The following is a 24,098-nucleotide window of genomic DNA, read 5'->3' on the forward strand; positions in this document are numbered from 1 at the left end:
CAAATTAAGCACCTTTAAACACTTGAACCCTTCAACAATAATGGCAAGATCAGAATCAGAATCCTATGATAGAAAGACCTGGAAACCGAATGAGAGAGGTCAATTCCAACACACATGTAAACTTGGCAGCCATTCTACTAAGCTTGTGTGGTCCCATACGTGCAGAGAGCTTCTTTCTCTCCGTAATCTGTAAATGCAACTATCTCTTGCAAACTAGACCAAGCACTTCTTCATACTTCACATTTTTTCACAATTTTTTTCCTTTCTCTTCCTTTAAAAAACTCACTTTACAATGTTTCATTGTTTCAGCTATCATATTTGTATCTTCACAAATTTGTTCCACACTGTCTATCTTTCTGCTTTCAACAAATAACAATTTATCAACTAAAAAAATTACCCATAATTCACTTAAATAAGGTTATCCAAATATCTTCTTTAAAAAAAAAATCTTTTATCCAACTCAACAATGAAAGTATGAATCTCCTTGGTCATAGAAACTACCAACTCAAACATAAGGTAATTTTCAAATGGAACCACTATATCAATTACATTTACTCAAGTAATATCCACTTATCCATTCCAAAAATGCCAAAATTTGAACAAAGATATTAGACCTACTAATTTTTACGTTACAGTACCATGCTTAGCCTTGGAATGAGATTGCAAAGCATTTTCAAAGCCAAATGACTTGCACAAGTTTTGAAGATAAACAATGTTATTACAAATATAAACAAAAATAATAGTAATTGGTTTAAAATAATTAATAAGAAGAAAGAACTGACCTGCTGCAAGACTTGCAAGGGATGCTATCTCCTGTTCAATAAATAAAAGATGACACTAAGATTAATTGATTTCAGTCAAGAGCTTATGAGGAGTTCAATAAAGCACCATGATCAAGAACCTTTAAGGCACCTTTTTTAAATAGCCCCTTTCCTTTAAAAGTAGGTTTTCCTCTTTCAGTTTAGCAAATGTCTGAAAAATGACAACGAATTCAAAGTTCATTGAAAAAGTATAGAATATAGTAAATCTTGGAATCAATCCCAACAGTCCATAGGGCATGAATTGTCATCAGACTTTTCCCAGGAAAATCATGCAGCATAAAAATCAATTAGTTTCTTCTTTCTTGTTGATCTTTTGGTAGTTGTACTAGTGGTTTCATTAGCATTAGTACCTGCAATATTCATCAACCAACCAATCATAAATCAATAAATTTAAGTTCAAGGCAAGAACCAACAAAATTTTGTTGAAGATTAAAAAAAATGCAATTAGATATTTGAGAATGAGATGAGGAAAGATACTATCCCGAGATCTTTCATCTTATAAATCTCTTTTTTTGCTCTTCATGCTTTCTCCCTTCCTTAGCTCTCCCTGTAGAAGCTTCTAGAACGAGTTTTTTCATTATAATTTGAGCAGCCTTTATATTCCTCAATTATCCATCTAATTATTTTTAAACACAATAATGATGTGTACAGTAAATTGAGAAATTGAAAAGTCTGGGATATCTTTTATATAATATCTTTCGTTTTACGGTGTAACGATCACGTAAGCTTTTAAAAAACATAAAAATTTAGTTTCGAACCAAATCTTTCCCTCTCATTTTGTAATAAGGCTTTGCCCTCTCTTGAAACCAAAAAAAGATAAATAAATAAATGCCAAAATGGAAGAACAAAAAAAGAAAGATATAAAAAGGAAATTTTATTGTTGATTTTGTTATAATTTAGACCTTATATTATAATATAATATAAGGTGTTATAAGAATAAATACCTAGCACTCATGCCAAAAAAGAAAATACTGCAAGATAAGGGTACCAATTATTAAATTGGACTCTTCACCTCTGCTACAAACAGAAAAAAAAAAATATTATTTATAAAATTAAAATATCCTCGAATTCGATTACCTTGTCCGCTTCTCTGAAAACACGACAAAAAACTTCATAACCGTCGAATCCCGAAGGACAAGAAAGACGACGAAATTCGTTAACTTGTTATCATCAGCGACGACCACTGCCTCACTGCCTTGCTTCCTTCCTCCACGTGTCCCCTGAACTTCCATTTCCAACAGATAACCCCTCCGTCATCAATCACCCACTGCCCCCAAACATTCTTTAGGCTCCCCACCTCGAAAAAAGCATAGCCTGTCTCTCTTTTCTTTGATATATACTGTATTCTTCCTTGTTTATAGTTTTTCTTTTTGCTGTTGCTGTTTGGGTTACTTTTATTTTTCCTTCTTTTGCTTTTGTTTTGGGCTTTTGGAGGGGTTGAGAGAGATGGATCATGCAGCGGATGCTCATAGGACTGATTTAATGACAATAACACGTTTCGTGTTGAACGAGCAATCCAAATATCCTGAGTCTCGTGGGAATTTCACCATCTTGCTTAATCACATCGTTCTTGGTTGCAAGTTTGTTTGCTCTGCTGTTAACAAGGTCTTTCTGTTCTATTTTCTTTCTTTCTTCTTAATGGTTTTTTTTTTTTTTTGAATCTTTTCTCCTTTCATTTTCTTCTCAAATGAGTTCTGGGTCATGTTCTGTTCAAAACAAGTAAAAGTTGAGCCCTTTCCTATCACATTACGCTTTTGGGATATTTGGTTTCCAGTTTCAATATCAAATATGCTTAAGTGATTGTAATCTGTTTGCTGTTTATTGGTTCAGGCTGGTCTTGCCAAACTCATTGGACTTGCTGGGGAGACTAATGTTCAGGCAAGTAATTGCCAAATGAATAATTTTCTTATATTCTATTGTATTAATATTTCATATTAGAGGAGTTCATCTATTTTGAATAAAGGGTGAAGAGCAAAAAAAGCTGGATGTGCTTTCAAATGAAGTCTTTATCAAGGCTTTAGTAAGCAGTGGCAGAACAGTGAGTAGTTGGATGACCTTTTTAGTAAACATTCAAGATGTTATAATTTTCTCTTTAATACATTTGGATGTTAAACCAGTGTGTCCTTGTCTCGGAAGAAGATGAAGAAGCAACGTTTGTGGAGCCTTCAAAGCGTGGAAGGTGCTTTCAGCTGTTCTCTGCTCTGTTTCTAATGAATATTGCTTCCATTATACTTAACAGCAGTAAAAATGTCGATATTAGAGTTTTCTTCATGTACGTTTGATGGGAACTTAAATAATGCAGGAACTGTGTTGTTTTTGATCCACTGGATGGTTCCTCCAACATTGATTGTGGAGTTTCCATTGGAACAGTATGAGTCCTCATCCCAAAATGCTATTCCATATTTTGTTTCATTAGTTCCAGCACCAAGTATGTGCCTAGTAATAATTGTTTTAAGATAACTTGATATTGCAGTGGTCAACTAAACGTGTTCTCTTTCATCTAGAATTTTGGGATTTACATGGTGAAAGATAACCATGAACCATCTCTAGATGATGTGCTGCAACCTGGGAAGCATATGTTAGCAGCTGGCTATTGCATGTATGGAAGTTCTTGCACGGTATAATGATTTGTTTTTATATGCTTTGGTATTGCCATGTGAACTTCCTCTTTCATTCACTATGTGGCTATGTCTCTTTAATGTATATATTTGAGTACTTTCACTTTCTTTTCTATTTCTAAAAGATAGTGGGGAACAGGGCTAAAGAAGAAACTGCATTTCTGTAAAGAAAGTATTCCATTTTTATTAGCGTATCTGTTTAAGTATTCTCTTGCACTAGATCAGCTATCTTTAATAATAGTTTCCTTTCCTTGATGGAAAGACATTGTCATTTTTTGGGCTACTTTCTGTATTATGGCCTTGCGCTACATATTTTAATGTAATCGTTTTGCAGCTTGTGTTGAGCGCTGGCAAAGGAGTTAATGGATTCACCCTTGATCCATCTCTTGGAGAATTAATACTAACTCACCCAGACATAAAGGTATATTTGTTATGTGAGTATTGGATTAATCATGTGATTTGCTGTTTACCCTATTTGCTGGTTCAACTTCTTACACCTTAGGGTTTAATATGAACACTCTTGTTTTTGCTATCAGTTGATTTTAGTAAACTTTAAAATGCATTTTCTTTGGCAAATAAGTGTAATCTGTACATCCTCGTATTTAGGTGCAAGTTTTATGCCATTCCCAATGGTCCAAAGCTAAAATCCTTTTAGTATCTGAACCATTCATGATCATCATACAAATATAATAAAAACATCCCGGAATATATGAACAAATGGCTCTTCATCTTCTATTTCTAGTTGTTTTACAGTATAAGGTCCATATTTTGTCTCTGTATGGCAACTCTGATTTGTTTGGGATAATTTAGAAGCATCGGTTTATCATGTCTTTTTAACAGATTCCAAAGAAAGGGAAGGTCTATTCAGTCAATGAATGAAATGCAACGAACTGGGATGGTCCAACGGCCAAGTACGTTTTAATTCAGTTTACAAGTGTTTTATTTTCTAATTGTTTTTCAGTGCAGTTGCTTCACTTTTTTTTTTTTTTTGAACTTCAGGTACGTGGAAAACTGCAAGTTCCCTAAGGATGGTTCCTCTCCAAAGTCTCTTAAGATAAATTGGAAGGTATCATTGATTCTATTGTTACTGGAGTTACCTTGCCTGCTTTTTCTCCAATTTTGGGTCAGAATACTGATTCTGATGTAAAATAGTCTATCATTGATTAATTGTGATGTGATGAATGTGGCTTATATAGGATCCACTATGTGGGTGTTTAAGGATGTGGGTATTTAAGTAATAGGAAAAAGACAACCTCCCTTCCTTTAAAAGAAAGAAGAGATAGGGGAAGCTAAGGGAAGGTTGGAGCTTTTAGCTTGAAAATTTATTTGAAGGGAGTATGAATAGGTCCAAGTTCTGTAAGAGAGAGACTCAAATGATTTAACAAGTTTGATTTGATGTGGTGAGCATTTCAGGGGCCAGGAGCAATTTAGAGGCCCCTTGTGTGGATAACTGAGGAAAATAATACTTCTTTACAATCTTATAAGATTTTTGAAGTCCAGTGTGCTATATGCCTACTTTGATACATGATCTGACTGCAATGCAAGTCATCATGGTAACATATTCAAATTCTAGTCCAAATGAAGTCACTATGAATGACCTATCCAAAAAAAAAAACAAGGAAATCATGATGAATTACATATGAATTACATTTCTTAATCCACATAGATGATCAACAGTGAATATTTAATTTTCTCGCATCTAGATATTTTCGTTTGGTATATGAACCGGATTTGTTTCTTTTAATATGGACTTTGGTTTTATGATAATGTGATTGTGATGAACAGCATGGTACCTGATGTCCATCGCACATTACTCTATGGGGGGATCTTTCTATACCCTGCAGATAAGAAGAGCCCTAATGGCAAGCTGCGGTATGTTAAACGCAGTCAGGGCTGTAGCATTATTTTTTTCAACTTCCATTTAAAATTTTTTACTAATGGGTTTGTTAATTTGCAATGAGGCGTAATTTCTTACTAAGTTCGACTAATTTGTGTGAACTAGTGTTCTCTATGAGGTCTTTTCAATGTCGTTCTTGATGGAACAAGCTGGAGGTCAGGCATTCACTGGCAAGCAACGGGTATTTACATTATTAACCTTTTCTGTTATGAAGCTGATCAAATGACTAACTAAATTTGTGCTAGCCGTGGCAAAGAAATGCTTCTATTTTAACCGCACATTTCAAAGATGTAATGATTTTTATTGGCATAAATGACGTCAGCTTTATTCTGAAACAAAACAATACTGCAGTGGTATGAGATGTTTCTAAAATTTTCATAGACAACAATAAATTGAAGCCCCTAAAATTGCTAATATCTTGCTCATAATTATTGTAGGCACTTGATTTGGTTCCAACAAAGATACATGAGCGGTCTCCAATATTTCTTGGCTGCTATGATGATGTTGAAGAAATTAAACAACTTTACGCTACCGAAGGGAAGAAGGAATAAATGAACAATTCTCATTCCTCTCACTCTACTTGCTTAGCTTTACTGGATTCTGGTTTTAATCATCAATTTCATAAAATATAATTTGTTTCAAGGCTTATTTCGTAATGGGATACTACAGTTTATCCATGGATATATTTTGTAAGTGGCATGATATTCATTATTGCATCAGCATTTGCCTCCTTAAAGATATGTTGAATGAGCGAAAAAAGAAGAGGTTAATGAAATGATTTCAGCCTGAGGTCTTAAAAACTTGTTAAGGAAATGGATTAACAAACCTTTTCTGCAGAGCTGATCTTTTTAGGGTTTAGAATTAGTGACACGAATTGGATGAATTGTAATATTCAATATACAATCATTTGAACTTAATGAAAGTACCTCTCCTATGAAGACATTGCTTGCAAGAAATTTTTTTATAAAAGAGGTTGTAGCTTGGGGATAAGAGTTACTGGAATTGATATTTGAATTTCAAATTTATTGGATGTCATTTTTTAAAAGTGGTTATATGAATCAACTGGATTAATTTTTGGATTCACTTACAAAAAAGGCTTTGAAATAATTGATTACATAAAATTTCTGAGTATTTCATTTAAAAAAAAAAAAAAAACGAGAGAGAGGAATGGAAATGTGTTATGGCCTGTCTTGATTTATAGTAAATAGAAATAAAGATGACCATTAAAATGTAATATACAAAAACGATGCAAAAAATTACTCAGTATAGAAGTATGCCCATTCTCAAATTATTAGTTCCTGCATTGACACTTTCAACATCTTATTTTGGTGAACAATTTGATTATACGATTGAATTACTGGGAAAAGGAGTGGATGGAGAACTTATTTATTTAATTTAGTTCAAGGAAGAATGAATAAATTAAACATAAGGCTAAACAGCAACACAAAAAGGGAAAAAAAAAAAGGTCTTGAAGAGTTCTACCTAGGAACAGAAGGATCAAAAACTTTTCCAAAGGCTGTGAATTCATCATTCTTTTGTTAGCAATCTTACTGCAAATGTAACTTGGGTTTTGATATGTCACTCAGGACCATACTCGACCAAAAAATGCAAAATATTTCGTCTGGCCATACGTCTACTAACTAAAATAATAATAAGTCTGATTCTTTTCATTGATAAAGACAGATCTAAAAATGCAAAATATTTCGTCTGGCCATACGTTTACTAACTAAAATAATAATAAGTCTGATTCTTTTCATTGATAAAGACAGATCTAAATAATAGCAGATGAAGTTTCATGGAATTCCATCCTGTTTAATCTGATCAAATTCAAGAGAACAAACATATCAATTTTTCAAAAGAAGGTTTAGACTAGAGCACGAGTCAAAGCAATCATAAACAAGGTGTCAGTCAAATAATACGGTCAGTCAGTGCACAACTGGAGGCTGTCTTTTATTAAACATAACCAACGACAACGCCCAAGAAAGGTCTTGAGTGATTTTCATTTTATGGTATACATTTACACCAAGGATGTGTTTCAGCAACTTTCAAGCTTGTTGCGTAGCAACTTCAGCCGTTAACTTCTCTTTTTTTGGTTGGAGAAATATTTGGTTTCTGTTGCTCATCAGTGACTTGGTTGTTGTATTATTTTTTTAGAAGATTTGAAAATTCAAGCCTTTGATGCCTCCCCAGCATGAGGGTGGCAAATGAGTCAAGAATGAACATTACATTGGGGAAGAATCAAGATTTGTTAAATATTTCGGAGCCTTATGGATGGCGTAAGGACTAAGAGCCAGAATGTAGACTTTTGACTTTTTTTTGTAGAATCTTCTACCTGACTTCCTATTGAACTTAACAAGGCCTTAAAAAATGACTTACCTCTATTCAGAAGGAGACGGGCAAACGAAAATGGCTATCATGCTTTACCTTTTTCTTCTAAGTTGTATTTTTTTTCACAGCAGAAGCTCACACAAGAGTTTCCAACATTTCTTTAGGTTCTTCTCTTTCTCCAACTAATAATTCATATTGGCTATCGGAGTCTGGCCAATTTGCCTTTGGTTTCTATCCCTATGGAAATGGCTTTTCTGTAGGCATCTGGTTTGAAAACATCTAGCAGAAAACTGTCGTATGGACAGCAAACCGAGATGAACCACCGTTCACTAGTGATGCCACATTGCTTTTAAGCACCGAAGGAAGGCTTGTTGTGCAACAGAAGCAAGGACGAGAGACCATCTGTGATACCCCAACCTAAATGATAATTAGGTTAGACTATTATTAAAGTCCATTAAATTAATTAAAAAATTAATTATTAAAGAAAAAGTAGCTGAGAAAAACTTTAGTTATCGAGGAACATAAAGGAAATGAGAATACTTCTTTTTCATTTTTTTTAGGGCTAGAAAGCAAAAAAAAATGAAATTAAAGATTTAAAATCAGAGACTACAATTGAATTAATTTCCTAATGGTGAATATATGTCCTCTTTTTATTTAAGAAAAATATACCATTTTGGATACTATTATATGGAGTTAAAGTTTTGAGAGAAAAACTAAGAAAATTATGAAATCTTTCATTAATCTTCATGATCTATTTGGGTAAATTATTGGGCTTTGTTTATTTCATGTTCTTAAGATTTATTAATGATTATTAAATGGATGTTAAAGGCTGAAAATAAGGATTTGAGTTTTTAAAGATTGAAGTAAAAATTATGTTTTTGGATGAGATGTTATGATCTATAACAGTGAATAAAATAAAATTTTGTATTAATTGATAGATTATTGCTATGATTATTATATATTGTTGGAAATCATGTTGAATTTACTTTCTAATGAAACAAATGGAAGTTGAATCTAAGTTTTTTATGGAGAGTTATCTAATTTTTACTTAAGGATATCTAGGCTGTAAAGTAGCAGCATCAAGGTTGAATTACGAAAATTGTCTTAAATTTTATACAAGGAACTACAGATTAAGCTATATACATTTGGAAAGCTTATTGAGTCTACTTTCCAATGAAACAAGCAAAATTGAATTTAGAGTTTCCTATGAATAAATACGTAATTTTTATTAGAATGCATATAGGCTGTCTGGCAGCAGCATCTGACGTGGATTGCAAAAATTATTATAATTAATCCATAAGGAATCACGAGATGAGTCATATATGGTTAGAAAACTTATTGAGTCTAGTTTCTAACGCATTAAAATTATTTTAATTTTGAATTGGATATCTTGAGATATGATCATTTTAGTGAAAGTAGCACATACTGCCAAAATTAATTACTTGAGTTAATTCTTGTTTTATTTAATTGTTTTGGTATAAGTGGTCTCAAATGGTTTGATTAATTAATGTTATGTTGAAATTATTTTGAATAGGCTATTAATTATTTTGTGAGAAAAACTAAATGATAGAATCGAAAAGAGGTAAGTAAAATCTCACACACTTTACTTATTTTTGAATATATATATATGTGTATATTTCTAAATAAATGAATATTTTATTTTATTATTTTCGATGTATAAAAATGGGATCACTCATATGATTATTTTGTATTTTTTTATATAAATAATGGATCATACTTATGAATGAAATGAGAAAATTATTTATGTTTGAAGAACAATTTTATGATCGCTATATTTTTACATCCTAGGAAGTGAGATCATCGATACTAGAACTAGTTTTATAGCCTTGACTAATGGTAATAGTAGTTAGCATAGACATGATCATACGACCCTACTAATGAGTTATAGTAGTTAGTGTAAAGCCCTTGCTAATGGGTTATAATAGTTAGCAATGATCATGAAGATGAAATTGTCGATACAGCCAATGTCATGGGTTATAACAATGACTGTAGCTATCGATAAATGAAACATAATGATGACTTGTAATGAATGATTTTTACAAATTGATCCATGATTTGGTGACATATTTGATATTGATTTATGATCTATGATTGCTTGATAGAATGTTGATTTTTGAACTATTTTTGACATTATGAGTTAATGAATTTTTTTGGAATGATTTATATCATACGTATGAAAATAATGTTTGATTTGATAAGGTGATTGAACCTATACTTACTGAGCTGTAGTTTGCTCATTCTTCATTTTTTTCTTTACAGATGATATGAATGATAAGTATGATTAGTCTTGTGAGAAGCTAGAAGAATCGAGCATTGGAGAACTACCTAGAGAATAGGATTTCATGAAGTATTGTTTCTTTTAGTTGTAATACTCAACTTTGAACCTTTGAAGACTTGTTATTTAGTTATTTTACTTATTAAGAACCTTATTTTATTTGAGAATTTTTTAATGGTTATAGATTAGGATTCGTATTGCTTTGAGATTTTACTTCAAAGTAATATGACCGTATTATATCTCGATCTCAGGGTGTAACATAAAGTAGTATCAGAGCTTAAGTTATAATCTTTGAAGAATTTTTAAGAGTTATATTTTGATTTGTAGATTGTGATGATATTTTCTTTAAAAGCTTAAATTATATTTCTTGGAGATTTTCTAAGAGTTCAGTTTATGATATTTAAACTATCTGAGATGTTAAAAAGCATATATTATGATTTTGAGAATTTTTTAAGAACTACAATTATGATCTTTGAAGATATCTATAAAGTTAAATTATGATAATTAGATTAAAGATGATTTTCTAAGAACGTAATGTATAATCATTATATTAAAAGAGTTATTATACGAGCATGATTATGATCCTAATACTATATGGAGATTTTTAAGAATTTAAATAATAACTTTTGGATAATATGATGATTTTCCAAGGACATAACTTTGATTCATAGACTATAATGGTGAGTATAAGTAAATGATTCGATAAATTTTTGGAGTAGTTAAAGTTTCAATGAATTTTGAGGAATCAACGATTTAATGAATTCTTGGTGTAATTATTTTGGTTGATATTTACATGTTACTTTTGGATCTTGTAGTTAAAAAAAATGTGTAATTACTTTGATATAGCACAATTTTATAAGTTGAAGAGATTTTCGATGTGACTTGTAATGAGATATATTTTATGAGTTAAATGATTATTTAAAAGAACATTTGATCATTGGAGATCTTATTAGTTTGAGAAAAAGACCTTCGACTTAATGAGATTTTGAAGTTATTTGATGAGTGTTAAGTGAATCCTTAATCATGAATTAAGATTGAAATATAAGTGTACATTGTTGGAATTAAAAATATAGAATATTAGAGATTGAATGAAATGATATGTTAAAATTTTGAAGTAATTATTTATGGATTAAAGTGTTTGAGAATTTATTTTGATGGATTTAGTCCAAAATATTATAATTGTGGTAAATAGTTTTATATTCGTAAAGAAGGATATTCACTTAACTTAGTTCTACATTTTTATTGAGAAAGTATTTAAGATTTGATTATGTGAGTTGGATGTTTGTATAGTTAATTTGAAGTTTGATCATTAAATTCCTATTTGGGGTGTACAAATTTTTTTTTAATGGTTAAAGTGATTAACTTGTGGTTATAGTTTCTAATTGAAGCATATTATTGGATTCTTTCTAATTTTATATTTTTGAAAAACATTGCCAATTGTGGTACAAAGCTGTGTACTTAGCAAGGAATTGAATTTGTAGATAAAAATTAAAATTGTGGGTATCTAAATGATTTAGTAAAGAAGTTGGTTTTGAAGGAATAATTGATTTACAGAAAAAATATATATGTTTTGGCTATGAATAATTGTTTGAATTCTTAAAATGGCAAAAGACTGGTTGAAACCTTACAAGTGATGATTTTGTGTACTTGGTGATGCTAAGCATGTATTCGATTTTAGAGAAGTTTGAAAAAACTTTTGAAATAATGTGATGTTTTTAGTTATTGTTCATAACTATACTTTCAGCACGAATTCAAGTATTTGGAGTTTTTATTATTTAAATTCTATAAGAGAATTTTACTTATGAATTATGATGCATAAATTTTGACTTTGACTTAGAGTTGATAGTAATATATTTGGTAAAAAGAAAATTTGAGACATTATGATATGGGTGAAGATTATGGAGAATCAATTGTTATATGATAATTAGTTTATTAAATCAGAAAGAACAATATTCGAAATTGGAGACAACTTTGATAATTAAAGATTTATGTTTGAATTTACATATTGTAAATTTATGGAAATGATTTATTGCATTGATTTCATATGTATTCTAACGATTAATTGATACAAAATTTCATATTGTTGGTGAAGAAAAAAAAATTAAAATACTATGTGATACTTTTTAGTGACTAAAGGATTTGTTGATACTATTTTTCAACGTTGAGATAGTATATGGTTATGAATACTCAACGTAAAGATTATTAGATGAAAATTTGTGGACATATATTTTCTTGTTATAAAACAATGTTATGAAAGTTAATTTGTTAGAATTTTATCGAAAAAAAATATTAGAATGAGTAGTGTAAGCCTAATTTGATTTAAGTTCTAAATTTTTATGCTATCGTTAGTTAAAAAAGTGATGAATCTTTAATATATAAAGACTAATGGATTTGGGGTAAGAATATTTTGTGTTCCATTTTTTTTTTTTTTGACATTTTATCATTGATTGACATTCTTTTAATAATTGCTTATATCATATTTGAAGACAAATATATTCAATGATTCATTTTGAGGTTTTGTATGAAAGTAGATCTAAGTCTTAGATTTATTGGCATAAAGACAAAGAAGAAAAACTTTTATTTCTTGAATTATGGAACAAATGGTTGATAAATTTTGGTTAATTAAAGAATGGTTTAAAGTAATGAGGAATTGGGTTAGAATTCAGAGATAAGATTTATAGATTCAAGTAATTAATCATTTGTACTCAAATGTGTTATTATTAAAGGTGTTACGAGGATTATAAAGTAAGAAAGGTTAATATTGCAATTTGTAAGGACATTTGAAATTCTTGGTAAAGTGAAAAAAGTTCAATGTAAAGAATACTGTCACCTCAGATGTCTATTATACATGATGAATCTATATCAAGAGAATATCTTGATAGAAGCTATGTGGTTGGATATGAGTATTTAGAAATTTAAGATGATATAAGCTTTAACATATTAAAAATATTTTTTTCTAATGGTTGATTGGAAATAACAAGTTTTGGGGCAAAATAATTATTTTTGTCAAAGTTTAATGAGACAATCATATGGCAAGAAAAGTGATTGCAAAAATAGAGGAATAAGATGTGGATGTAAATTAAGTTTTGAGGATAAAACTTTTTATAAAAAGGGAAGAATGTAATATCATAACCCAAACGATAATTGGGATAGACTATTACTAAAGTCCATTAAGTTAATTAAGAGGTTAATTATTAAAGAAAAAGTGGCTGAGGTGTTTTACCAGAGAAAAATCTAGTTATCGAGAAACAGAAAGAAAATGAAAATTCTTCTTTCTCATCTTCCTTAGGGTTAGAGAGCATAAAAAATGAAGTTGGAGATTCAAAATTAGAGATTGCAATTGAGTTAATTTTCTAATTGTGAGTATATGCCATCTTTTTATTTAAGAAAAACATACCATTTTGGCTGCTATTATATGGAGTTAAAGTTTTGAGAGAAAAACTAAGAAAATTATGAAATCTTTTATTAATCTTCATGATCTATTTGGGTAAATTATTAGGCTTTGTTTATTTCATGTTCTTAAGATTTATTGATGATTATTAAATGGAGGTTAAAAGCTGAAAATAAGGATTTGACTTTCTAAAGATTGAAGTAGAAATTATGTTTTTGGAAGAGATGCTATGATATATAATAGTGAATAAAATAGAATTATGTATTAATGGATAGATTATTGCTATGATTATTATATATCGTTGGAAATCATATTGAATCTACTTTCTAATGAAATAAACAAAAGTTGAATCCGAGTTTTTTTATGGAGAGTTATCTAATTTTTACTTAAGGATTTGCAGGCTGTAAAGCAACAACATCAAGGTTGAATTATGAAAATTGTCTTAAATTTTATACAAGGAACTATAGATGAAGCCATATATGTTTGGAAAGCTTATTGAGTCTACTTTCCAACGAAATAAGTATAATTGAATTTGAAGTTTCCTATGAATAAATACATAGTTTTTATTAGAAGGTGTATAGGCTGTCTGGCAACAGCATCTGACGTGGATTGCAAAAATTATTATAATTAATCTACAAGGAATCATGAAATGGGTCATATATGGTTAGAAAACTTATTGAGTTTAGTTTCTAACGCATTAAAAAGATTTTAATTTTGAATTGGATATCTTGAGATATGATCGTTTTAGTGAAAGTAGTGTATGCTACCAAAATTAATTACTTGAATTAATTCTTGTTTAACTTAATTATTTTGGTATAAGTGGTCTCAAATGGGTTGATTAATTAATGTTATGTTGAAATTATTTTGAATAGGCTGTTAATTATTTTGGAAAAAAAACTAAGTGGTGGAATCGAAAGAAAGTAAGTAGAATCTCATACACTTTACTTGTTTTCGAACTTATGTATATATATGTTTCTAAATGAGTAAATATTTTATTTCAGTATTTTCGATATATGAAAATAGGAGCAAGCATATGATTATTTTGTGTTTTTACTATATAAATGATGAATTATGCTTATGAATGAAATAAGAAAATGATTTATGTTTAAAGAACGATTTTATGATAGTCACGTTTTTACATCCTTAGAAAGTAGAATCATCGATACCAGAACTAGTTCTACGGCCCTAGCTAATGGTTAATAGTAGTTAGCACAAACATGATCATACGACCTTGCTAATGGATTATAGTAGTTAGCATAAGGCTCTGGCTAGCGAGTTATAATAGTTAGCAATGATCAAGAGGATAAAATTATCGATACGACCAATGTTACAGATTATAGCAGTAACCATAGCTAATGATAAATGAATTATAATTATTTATGATAATAATGATTTATGATGATTTAATGATTGATCCATGATTCAATTTGATTACAATATTTGAATGACAGCATATTTTGCAATGATTTATGAATTGACGTGTTTTGATATTAATTATGATCTACAAAATGTTTGATATAATGATGATTTTAAAAAATGTTTTGACATTATGATTTGATAAATATTTTAAATGATCTATATAATATGTATGAAAATGATGCTTGATCCGGCAAGGTGTGTGAGCCTATATTTGTTAAATTGTGGTTTGCTCATTTTCCTTTTACTTTTTCTTTATAGATGAGTAAGTGATAAGTTTGCTTAATTTTGTGAAAAGCTATAAGATCAAATGAGAAAGATTACTTAGTTGTCAGAGACAATATTGGCCAATGAGATCTTACGAAATGGTTTTGTATTTTTATATAGTTTGTATTTGGATATATAGAGATGTATCATTAGTTAGATTAAAGATATTTTGAAAATGTTTGACATAATGATGATTTTAGAAATGTTTTGACATTATGATTTGACGAATATTTTGAATGATCTATATAATATGTATGAAAATGAAGCTTGATCCAGTAAGGTGTGTGAGCTTATACTTGTTGAACTATGGTTTGCTCATTTCCCTTTTACTTTTTCTTTATAGATGAGTAAGTGATAAGTTTGCTTAGCTTTGTGGAAAACTAGAAGATCAAATGAGAAAGATTACTTAGTCATTAGAGACAATGTTGGCCAATGAGATCTTACAAAACGGTTTTGTATTTTTATATGGTTTGTATTTGAATATATAGAGATGTATCATTAGTTAGATTAAATATATGAATTTTACTTGACAAACTATATTAGTTTATTGAAGAATTTTAAAATGATTAAAAAAGAAGGCTTTGTATTACTTTGAGGTTTACTTCAAAGAAATATGACCATGTTGCATTTTAGTTGGGGCGTGACACCATCATTGCAAATGCTACATTTGCTTCCTCAGCCTCCATGCTACTCTGGTAACTTTGTTCTCTTTGGTTCAAGTTCAGAGATCATATGGCAGACATTGGATTCCCCAACAGATACCATTTTACCTGGTCAGAGTCTTTCTAAAGGTCAACGTCTGGTTTCTTATGTATCTGCAACAAATCATAGAATGGGAAGGTTTCAACTCATTATGCAGAGAGATGGGAACCTGGTGCAATACCCAGTAGATTCAGTAAAACAGGAGGCTGGTCACTGGGATTCAAAAACATTTAATGCTGGAAATAATGTGACCTTGAATCTTGATAGCAATGGTCAGCTTTGCCTTCTGAATGCTACCGCATTGCTTGTAAAAAACATTACTGAGAAGGTTAGGATCTCTGGTAAACTCATCTACCGTGCAACAATTGATGCAGATGGAATATTTCGATTGTATTCACATAGTTCCAGCCAATCTGGTAATTGGTCAAACGAATGGTCATCCTTTTATAATAAATGTGTTCCTAGGGGCTTGTGCGGTGTGAATAGCAACTGCACTTTAATGGACCGGGATCCCGTATGTCAATGTCCTCCTGGTTTTGATTTCATTGACCAGGGCCAGAAGGACTTGGGAAGCCAAAAAAATTATGGTGCAGATGCCTGCACTAGAAAGAGTAAGCAAAACTTTGATATTAATGAACTGAGTAGTATGACCTGGGAAGATGATCGTTATGCTACTCTCCGTGCAGTATCAAAAGATTATTGCAGAGACAAATCCTTAAGAGATTGTAACTGTGAAGTTGCCGTATATGGAAGTGCAAGGCAAGTATGCAAAAAGCTGAAGCTCCCACTAAGATATTGGAGAAGAGGAAAGGGAGGTAGAATGACAACTTTGTAAAGATTGGTGCTGGGGTTAGGACCATAATTGGAGGGAAAGGGCAGAAGAATGAAGTGCCAATGGACATCTTCATTACTGGCATTGCATCTTCGGCGCTTGCATTTTTTGTTTTAGCATCCTCTGGTATTGTCATATACAGGCATTGCATTCAAAAGTCCCGAAGGATTTTGGATCAAAGAGATGATAGATTTGTTGAGGATGTCACATTGAAATCATTCACATATGAGGAGCTAAAGAATGCAACTAATAATTTCATAGACAATATTGTAAAGGAGCTTTCGGTACAGTTTTCAGAGGAGTCATATCAAATGGCAAGCGAGTTGTAGCCATCAAAAGACTAGAAAAAGTGGTGGCTGAAGGAGTAAGAGAATTCAGGAATGAAATGAAGGCAATTGGGAAAACGCATCATAAGAACCTACTTCAATTGCTCGGTTACAGCTATGATGGAAATAATAGGCTTCTGGTGTACGAGTACATGAAAAATGGCCCACTTGCAGATTTTCTCTTTAGATCCAATTTAAAGATAAATTGGGATGGAAGAATTGCAGCAATATTGAACAAAGCCAGAGGAATTTTCTACTTGCATGAAGAGTGTGAGATCCAGATTATCCGCAGTGACATCAAACCTGAAAACATAATAGTGGATGACAAAGGATACGCAAAAATTGCTGAATTTGGTTTGGCCAAGCTACTGACGCCCAACCAAAGCAAGACATATACAGGAATCAGAGGAACAAGGGGATATGTTGCCCCCGAGTGGCACCGAAACTTGCCTATAACTGTCAAAGCAGATGTATGGAAGTAGATGTACCTGACAATAAAGCAGTTCATGTAAATTGGGTCAATGATTGTTTCAAGGCTAATGAGCTGGAGAAACTGGTGCATGATGATGAAGTGGAAATGAAAAAGCTTGAGGGGGTGGTTAAGGTGGGCCTATGGTGCACCCAGGATGAACCATCATCACGACCATCAATGAAGAACGTTATACTGATGCTGGAAGGAACAGTAAACATACCAGATTCTCCCTGTCCTAGTTCCATTGTCAGCTCGCCATAGGCCATACCAAAGATCTCAATGAAGAGGTTTTAGTTCTATAAGTAGCTGCACATTTCTTTCTTTATACTATTTTTGGCAACTTTATTTCATTTCATCTGGGAATTGTGATACACATGTCTGTTACTATCTGATAAATCATGAATCATCTTGCTGAGATCATTCGGGAATTTTATGTTGACTCTAATCATTTATAACGAAGGTTTTGTCTAATTAAAGGTTTCGTCTGATCATGTATAACTATGAATGTGTCCACAAGCATCTTTTAACCAAATCAAAACCATAACAGCATTTCCAAAACCAGTTCATGTTTTATGATTTGAGATTTGAGTAATTTCTAAGAACAATAAAATAGATAACGGATTAATTCTTCTGAATTAAGATCAAGCGGAATCAAACTTCTCAAACTCTATTTCTGTAACAGAAGCTGAAACACTGTAATAGTTCAAGCAAAGGTATGTTTACCGGTAAGGTTTGATTTGATTGAATAAGGAGTTAAAATCTCGTGGTGAGAGCATTTGAAGATCCCATTAATTTTTTGGGTTTTCAATGTGCTAGATCCTCACATATTTAACCATCAATGTTGAGTTTCCTTGTAGCCTAAATGACCACATATCTTTATGACTCTGAAATATCCATAATACCAATTCTTAAAAGTTGATTAAGTGAGATCCCATCAGAATGAACCAAAAACAAGCGGGTAAGATAGAAAAGTTATAGGAAATCCAACTTGACCCCCCGCAATTGCCACCTCTATAATAATACAATAAAATTTCCTTTCATTTACGGATTTACCTATGTTTTTAAGCCAAGATGGTTCCATGGACGCTTGAATAAATATTTTACACGCTTAACTAAATTGCTCCTTTGTGCAGCGTAAACGGAAGGGGATTTTTTTTTTTTAAAAGGGATTTCTGTGTATTAATTCCTTAATAGTGCCCCACGTACGACGACCAAATAGACAAAAGTCCGATTTTAGTCATCAATGTGAATGTCGAGCACAAAAACTTTGACTTTCTTTTCCTTCAGATTTTGATCAATGACTGAGACAGATTTAAACAATGGTAGAGATTCATCGAATCCCATTCTGTTCAGGCTCTCTGTATTCAAGAAAATAGATGGATAGATATTTCAAATGAAGTTGAAAGACACCAAGGAAAGTCAAAGTTGGAGAAAATTAGTTTGTCTCTGTTTAAGTCCGAAGAAAGAAATTACATGGTCTTTCATAAAACATTTTGATCCAAAACAAAGAAAAGGAAAGGAGTAAAAAATGTTATTGACGGAGACTGTGACCAACAAATTAATTTCTTCATCTTCATTTTAGTTTGTTTTTTACTCCCACGCCCAGTTATTTGATCAGTCAGAGTCAAAAGTATTAGTCCTGCCATTAATTTGAAGGCGTGTATTTTGTTGAAACTAAAGGTCTTGTTTCGTTTGCCTTATTTCTGGGGTTAGCGTATTGAATTGGCAAGATTGGGGTCATGTTTCTAACTTCCATTTCACGCCCTTATGCATTCAAATCACAAAGAGAGAGAAACAAGGACCTGAAAGTTTTTATCAACCAAAAAATGGCATTTGTGATTTTGTTTCTTCTAAGATTTATACTTACCACAGCTAAAGCTCAACCAAGAAATTCTATCATCGGACCAGGTTCTTCTCTTTCACCAAATAACAATTCATATTGGCTATCAGAGAGTGGCCAATTTGCCTTTGGTTTCTATCCATATGGCAATGGCTTCTCTGTAGGCATATGGTTTGAAAAAATCCAGCAGAAAACAGTTGTATGGACGGCTAACCGAGATGGCCCTCCATTCTCCAAGGATGTCACATTGCTTTTAAGCACTGAAGGTAGCCTTCTTGTGCAATCAAAGCAAGGCCAAATGATAAATATAGCAATTGCTTCTCAATTAGCATCCTCAGCCTCCATGCTTAACTCTGGTAACTTTGTTCTATTCAGTTCAAATTCAGAGATACTATGGCAGAGTTTTGATACCCCAACAGACACCATTTTACCTGGTCAGCGTCTGGTGGTGCCCAATAAGCTGGTTTCCAGTGTCTCCGAGACAAATCATGCGAGTGGAAAATTTCTAATCATTATGCAAGGAGATGGGAATCTGGTGCAATATCCAGTAGAAGCAGTAGAAACGGAAACTTTTTACTGGAATACTGGAACATATAATGCTGGAGCTGGTGTGACTCTGAATCTTGACAGCAATGGTCTCCTATACCTGCTAAATGCCACTGGATTCAACATAAAAATTATTCCTGACAAGTCTATTGTCTTAGGTAAACCCATATACCGTGCAACAATTGATGCGGATGGAATATTTCGATTGTATTCACATAGTTCCAACCAATCCGGTAATTGGTCAATCGAATGGTCATCCTCTGATAACAAATGTGATCCTACAGGCTTGTGCGGGGTGAATAGCTACTGCACTCTGATGAATGGGGATCCTGAATGTCAATGTCCTAGTCGTTTTGATTTCATTAACCAGGGACAGAAGGAATTGGGATGCCAAAAGAATTACAGTATTGATGCCTGTTCGGTAAAGAGTGAGCAAACTCTTGACTTTTATGAACTGATTGGTTTATCCTGGAAAGGTGATTCATATTTGAGTCTCTCATCAATAGCAAAAAATTCTTGCAGAGACGAATGTTTTAGAGACTGCTACTGTGAAGCAGCGATTTATGAAAACCAATTGTGCAAATTGCTGAAGTTGCCATTAAGATTTGGGAGAAGGGAATTAAGTAGTCAAGCGATCACTTTTTTAAAGATTGGTGCTGGACCTGCTGGGGGTCGGAAAAGAAAGCACAGAAAGCTGCGACTAGACATCTTAATCACTAGCATAGCCATGGCGGGCATGACACTTACATTTCTTGTTCTAGTAGCAGTCGGTGCTCTTAAATATAGGTCTCATGTTCGAGAATACGAGAGAATTTTGAATGTTGTAAATAATCGAGTTGCTGAAGATGTTACTTTGAGATCATTTACATTTGACGAGCTCAAAGATGCAACTAACAATTTCGTTGATGAGATTGGTAAAGGAGCTTATGGGACAGTTTTCAGAGGGGTGATATCCAATGGCAAGAGAATTGTAGCCATCAAGAGACTAGAAAAAGTGGTGGCTGAAGGAGAAAGAGATTTCAGGAATGAAATGAAAGCAATTGGGAAAACTCATCATAAGAACCTGGTTCAATTGCTTGGTTACTGCCATGATGGAACTAATAGGCTTCTGGTGTATGAGTACATGAAAAATGGCTCACTCGCAGACTTTCTCTTTAGATCCAATTTAAAGATAAATTGGGAGGGAAGAATTGCAATAATATTGAACATTGCCAGAGGAATTTTCTACTTGCACGAAGAGTGTGAATCTCAGATCATCCACTGTGACATCAAACCTGAAAATATCCTAATGGATGACAAAGGGTATGCAAAAATTGCAGATTTTGGATTAGCCAAGCTGTTGATGCCCAACCAAACGAAGACATATACTGGAATCAGAGGAACAAGGGGATATGTTGCACCTGAGTGGCATCAAAACTTGCCTATAACAGTGAAAGCAGATGTATATAGCTTCGGAATAATGTTGTTTGAGATCATTTGTTGTCGAAGGAGCGTGGAGGCGGATGTTCCAGAGAATGAAGCAGTTCTTGCACATTGGGTCTATGATTGTTTCAAGGCTGATGAACTGGAGAAGCTGGTGCAAAATGAAGAAGTGGAAAAGAGTAAGCTTGAGAGGATGGTTAAGGTGGGACTGTGGTGCACTCAAGATGAACCATCATCTCGACCAACAATGAAAAAGGTTATATTGATGCTGGAAGGGACAGTAAACATACCAGAACCTCCACTTCTTAGTTCCTTTGTTAGTTCTCCGTAGGCCATGCCTGGCCCTTCCTTGTAAGTGTTGAAAGTAGCTTATTAAGTTAAATAATTAGTTTGTTGTTAGCTTTTGTTACTAATTTTTTGCATCATAAAATTTCTTCAGTGTTATTCTGATTTTACATCCTCGATGCCATATATATCAGCCTACTTGTTTTTATTTTTGTTTTGAAGGTTATATGAAATTGATTTGATGGTGTGCTATGATCAAGATATATAAGTGTAACTTCTCACAAGTTCACCCAAAATTCTATTTGTTCAGGAGAATTGATTAATAGATCTTAAAAGAAAAGCTGTTCATGGGTGAATTTATAGATATCTGCTTTATTTTTTGTTAACTAAAGTTTAAAAAAAAGGGATGTTTTCACGTTTAAAATAGAATTTAGAGAGTGAAGATTTATTTTGGATTCACATATTATTCGATGACAGTATTTTCTCTTGACATTAGTCAAGTTTGAGAAAAAATTTTCTTGTTAAGTTTTTTATTTTTATTTTTATTGAGATAAAGCTAATATTTCAAGATTTGAGCCAGCTTGTATAATTAATACTAATACTACTATGACTGATAAAAAAATCAATTACACTATTTACTTCTTGGGTTATGGGTGTAGGCATTTATTGTTAGCCTCGATTTTTGAAAAATAATTTTTATATTTTCAAATATTTATTTGATAAAAATTAATGAGTAAATAAAAAATAACTTGATCAATAAAAAATAAAATTATTTTTTAAAAATTATCTTACGAATTAAAAAAAATATTTTTCATAAAAATATTGTATACAAGTAAAATTATTTATCAATATTTTTTAGTATAATTTTATTTATAAATAATATTATATTAATAAATAAATAATACTATATGAATAAATAATATATCATTAATAAATAATATAATAATATATAAATAATATTATATTAATAAATAATATATTATTAAATATTATTATAAATAAATATTATAATAATATATTTATATTAATAAATAATATACTATTAATATAATATAATAAATAACATTAAGAAATAATATTATAATATATTAATAAATGAAATCATATTAATAAATAAATAATATACTATTAATATAATATATTAATAAATAATATAAAGAATAATAAATAGTTTTATTTAAGTATTTTTTATATTAACATAATATTTTAATATTAAATATTATTATTAAAATATAATTATTTTTAATATTAATAATAAATAATTTTTAATATTTTAATAGTTATATTAATATTATTTAAAAAAAATTTTAAAAAACTAAACAACTAAAAATATTTTTCATTAACTTATCCAAATAATAAAAAAAAATTTTAATTAAAAAAATATAAATATTTTTCAAAAATCATTTTTTAAAAGTTATTTTGTGCAATACAAATGGAGGTTTAGCGTTATGGCACACTTGACAGCAACTTACTCAAATGTTTTTTTTTTTTTAAGTTATGTATAAAAAAGAAGTTAAAAAATAATTTATCTTAATCTATGTATAAAAAAATTATGTGTCTAAGTCAACTCTCATCCTTTGTTTTAAAGCCAAAGAAGTAATTATTAATTAACTTTTATTTTTCAATATTTTTATTATGAGATGAATTTATAAACAGAATAATTTTGTTAAAATAATGAAATCTCTCAAAAATAGGATATTATAGACTTGGTTTATGAATGCTTTTAGATTATATTTAGTATGAGATGATCACTTTAAAAATTATAGTGATTTATACACAAAAATTATATAATTATTTTGATAAATATTGTGTAATTTTCTGTGATGATGATTTTAAATTCTTGAGAGATAAATCATTAAATGATCTAATATTCATTCAAAAAAATAAAAAAATTTTATCATCGAAATAAAATATTATTTAAAATTAATAATAATTAATATTACTTATATAATATATAAATTAAAGCCTTACGTCCTCCTAAAATTGTAATTATATTATATTATAAACTTTTATATTTTTAAAATAATATTTATTATAATAAATTTAAAAATAATTTATGTATTTTTTATTTTTAATATTTTATATATAATATAAATTTTTTTATTTTTTTATTATTAATTTAATAGATTTTTTAATTTCTAATTCAAATATGTTTTATATTATTTATATCATAAAAATTAATTTACTTAACAATAAATATATTTATTAATTTAATAATTAAATAATATTTTATTATAAAATAAATAAAATATTACTAATATTTTACAAATTATTATCTCTAAATAACGTTAACTTATTATTAACTTATGTAATTATTATAATATACATAATTATTTTCATCTTTTTAAACAGATTTTTTATAATAGTAAACATAATAACCTTTAATTCTTAAAAATTAATAATTATTAATAAAATAAAATAATTAAAAATCAAAAGTGATAAGATACCGTGATAATAAAATTAATTCAATGATTACATTATCTTAGTAATTTGACAAAAGATATCAAACGTTATTTTATAATTAAATAAAATTCAAGTATTAAAAAAATTTAAGATTTAATTTAAATAATTCATTTTTTTAAAGATGAATTCAAATAAAATTGAGATTGGATTTCGGTATTTAGAAATTTTCCTCTCTT

General features: G+C 30.5%; 3 protein-coding genes and 1 pseudogene across 6 annotated transcripts; all 4 read left to right on the forward strand.

Annotated features, from left to right (window-relative positions):
• Positions 1-1,713: 1,713 nt before the first annotated feature.
• On the forward strand, positions 1,714-4,340 carry LOC111298987 (fructose-1,6-bisphosphatase, cytosolic-like). 3 transcript variants are annotated; one of them, XM_089758389.1, is made up of 8 exons: positions 1,714-2,426; positions 2,652-2,699; positions 2,785-2,859; positions 2,939-3,000; positions 3,124-3,190; positions 3,326-3,420; positions 3,774-3,860; positions 4,280-4,340. In XM_089758389.1, the coding sequence occupies exons 1-7, from the start codon at positions 2,268-2,270 to the stop codon at positions 3,781-3,783; spliced, it is 516 nt and encodes a 171-aa protein (XP_089614515.1). In that variant the 5' UTR covers positions 1,714-2,267; the 3' UTR covers positions 3,784-3,860; positions 4,280-4,340. The 3 variants fall into 3 exon arrangements, with proteins under 3 accessions (XP_089614515.1, XP_089614517.1, XP_089614516.1); XM_089758391.1 differs by lacking the exon at positions 4,280-4,340 and having other exon boundaries at positions 1,737-2,426; positions 3,295-3,420; XM_089758390.1 differs by lacking the exon at positions 4,280-4,340 and having other exon boundaries at positions 1,748-2,426; positions 3,295-3,439.
• On the forward strand, positions 4,280-6,199 carry LOC111300079 (fructose-1,6-bisphosphatase, cytosolic-like). Of its 2 annotated transcripts, XM_089758393.1 has the most exons (5): positions 4,280-4,350; positions 4,439-4,505; positions 5,225-5,311; positions 5,442-5,517; positions 5,774-6,199. In XM_089758393.1, the coding sequence occupies exons 3-5, from the start codon at positions 5,226-5,228 to the stop codon at positions 5,885-5,887; spliced, it is 276 nt and encodes a 91-aa protein (XP_089614519.1). In that variant the 5' UTR covers positions 4,280-4,350; positions 4,439-4,505; position 5,225; the 3' UTR covers positions 5,888-6,199. The 2 variants fall into 2 exon arrangements, with proteins under 2 accessions (XP_089614519.1, XP_089614520.1); XM_089758394.1 differs by lacking the exons at positions 4,280-4,350; positions 4,439-4,505 and having other exon boundaries at positions 5,214-5,311.
• Positions 6,200-7,527: 1,328 nt separating this feature from the next.
• LOC111300087 (G-type lectin S-receptor-like serine/threonine-protein kinase LECRK3) lies at positions 7,528-17,748 on the forward strand (annotated as a pseudogene).
• Positions 17,749-19,087: 1,339 nt separating this feature from the next.
• On the forward strand, positions 19,088-21,673 carry LOC111301982 (G-type lectin S-receptor-like serine/threonine-protein kinase LECRK3). Its single transcript, XM_022897937.2, has one exon. The coding sequence runs from the start codon at positions 19,106-19,108 to the stop codon at positions 21,503-21,505; it is 2,400 nt and encodes a 799-aa protein (XP_022753672.2). The 5' UTR covers positions 19,088-19,105; the 3' UTR covers positions 21,506-21,673.
• The last annotated feature ends 2,425 nt before the right edge of the window (positions 21,674-24,098 follow it).

This window comes from Durio zibethinus, chromosome 3, assembly GCF_047325235.1.
Source record: "Durio zibethinus cultivar Kanyao isolate XHJ-2024 chromosome 3, ASM4732523v1, whole genome shotgun sequence".
NCBI lineage: Eukaryota > Viridiplantae > Streptophyta > Magnoliopsida > Malvales > Malvaceae > Durio > Durio zibethinus.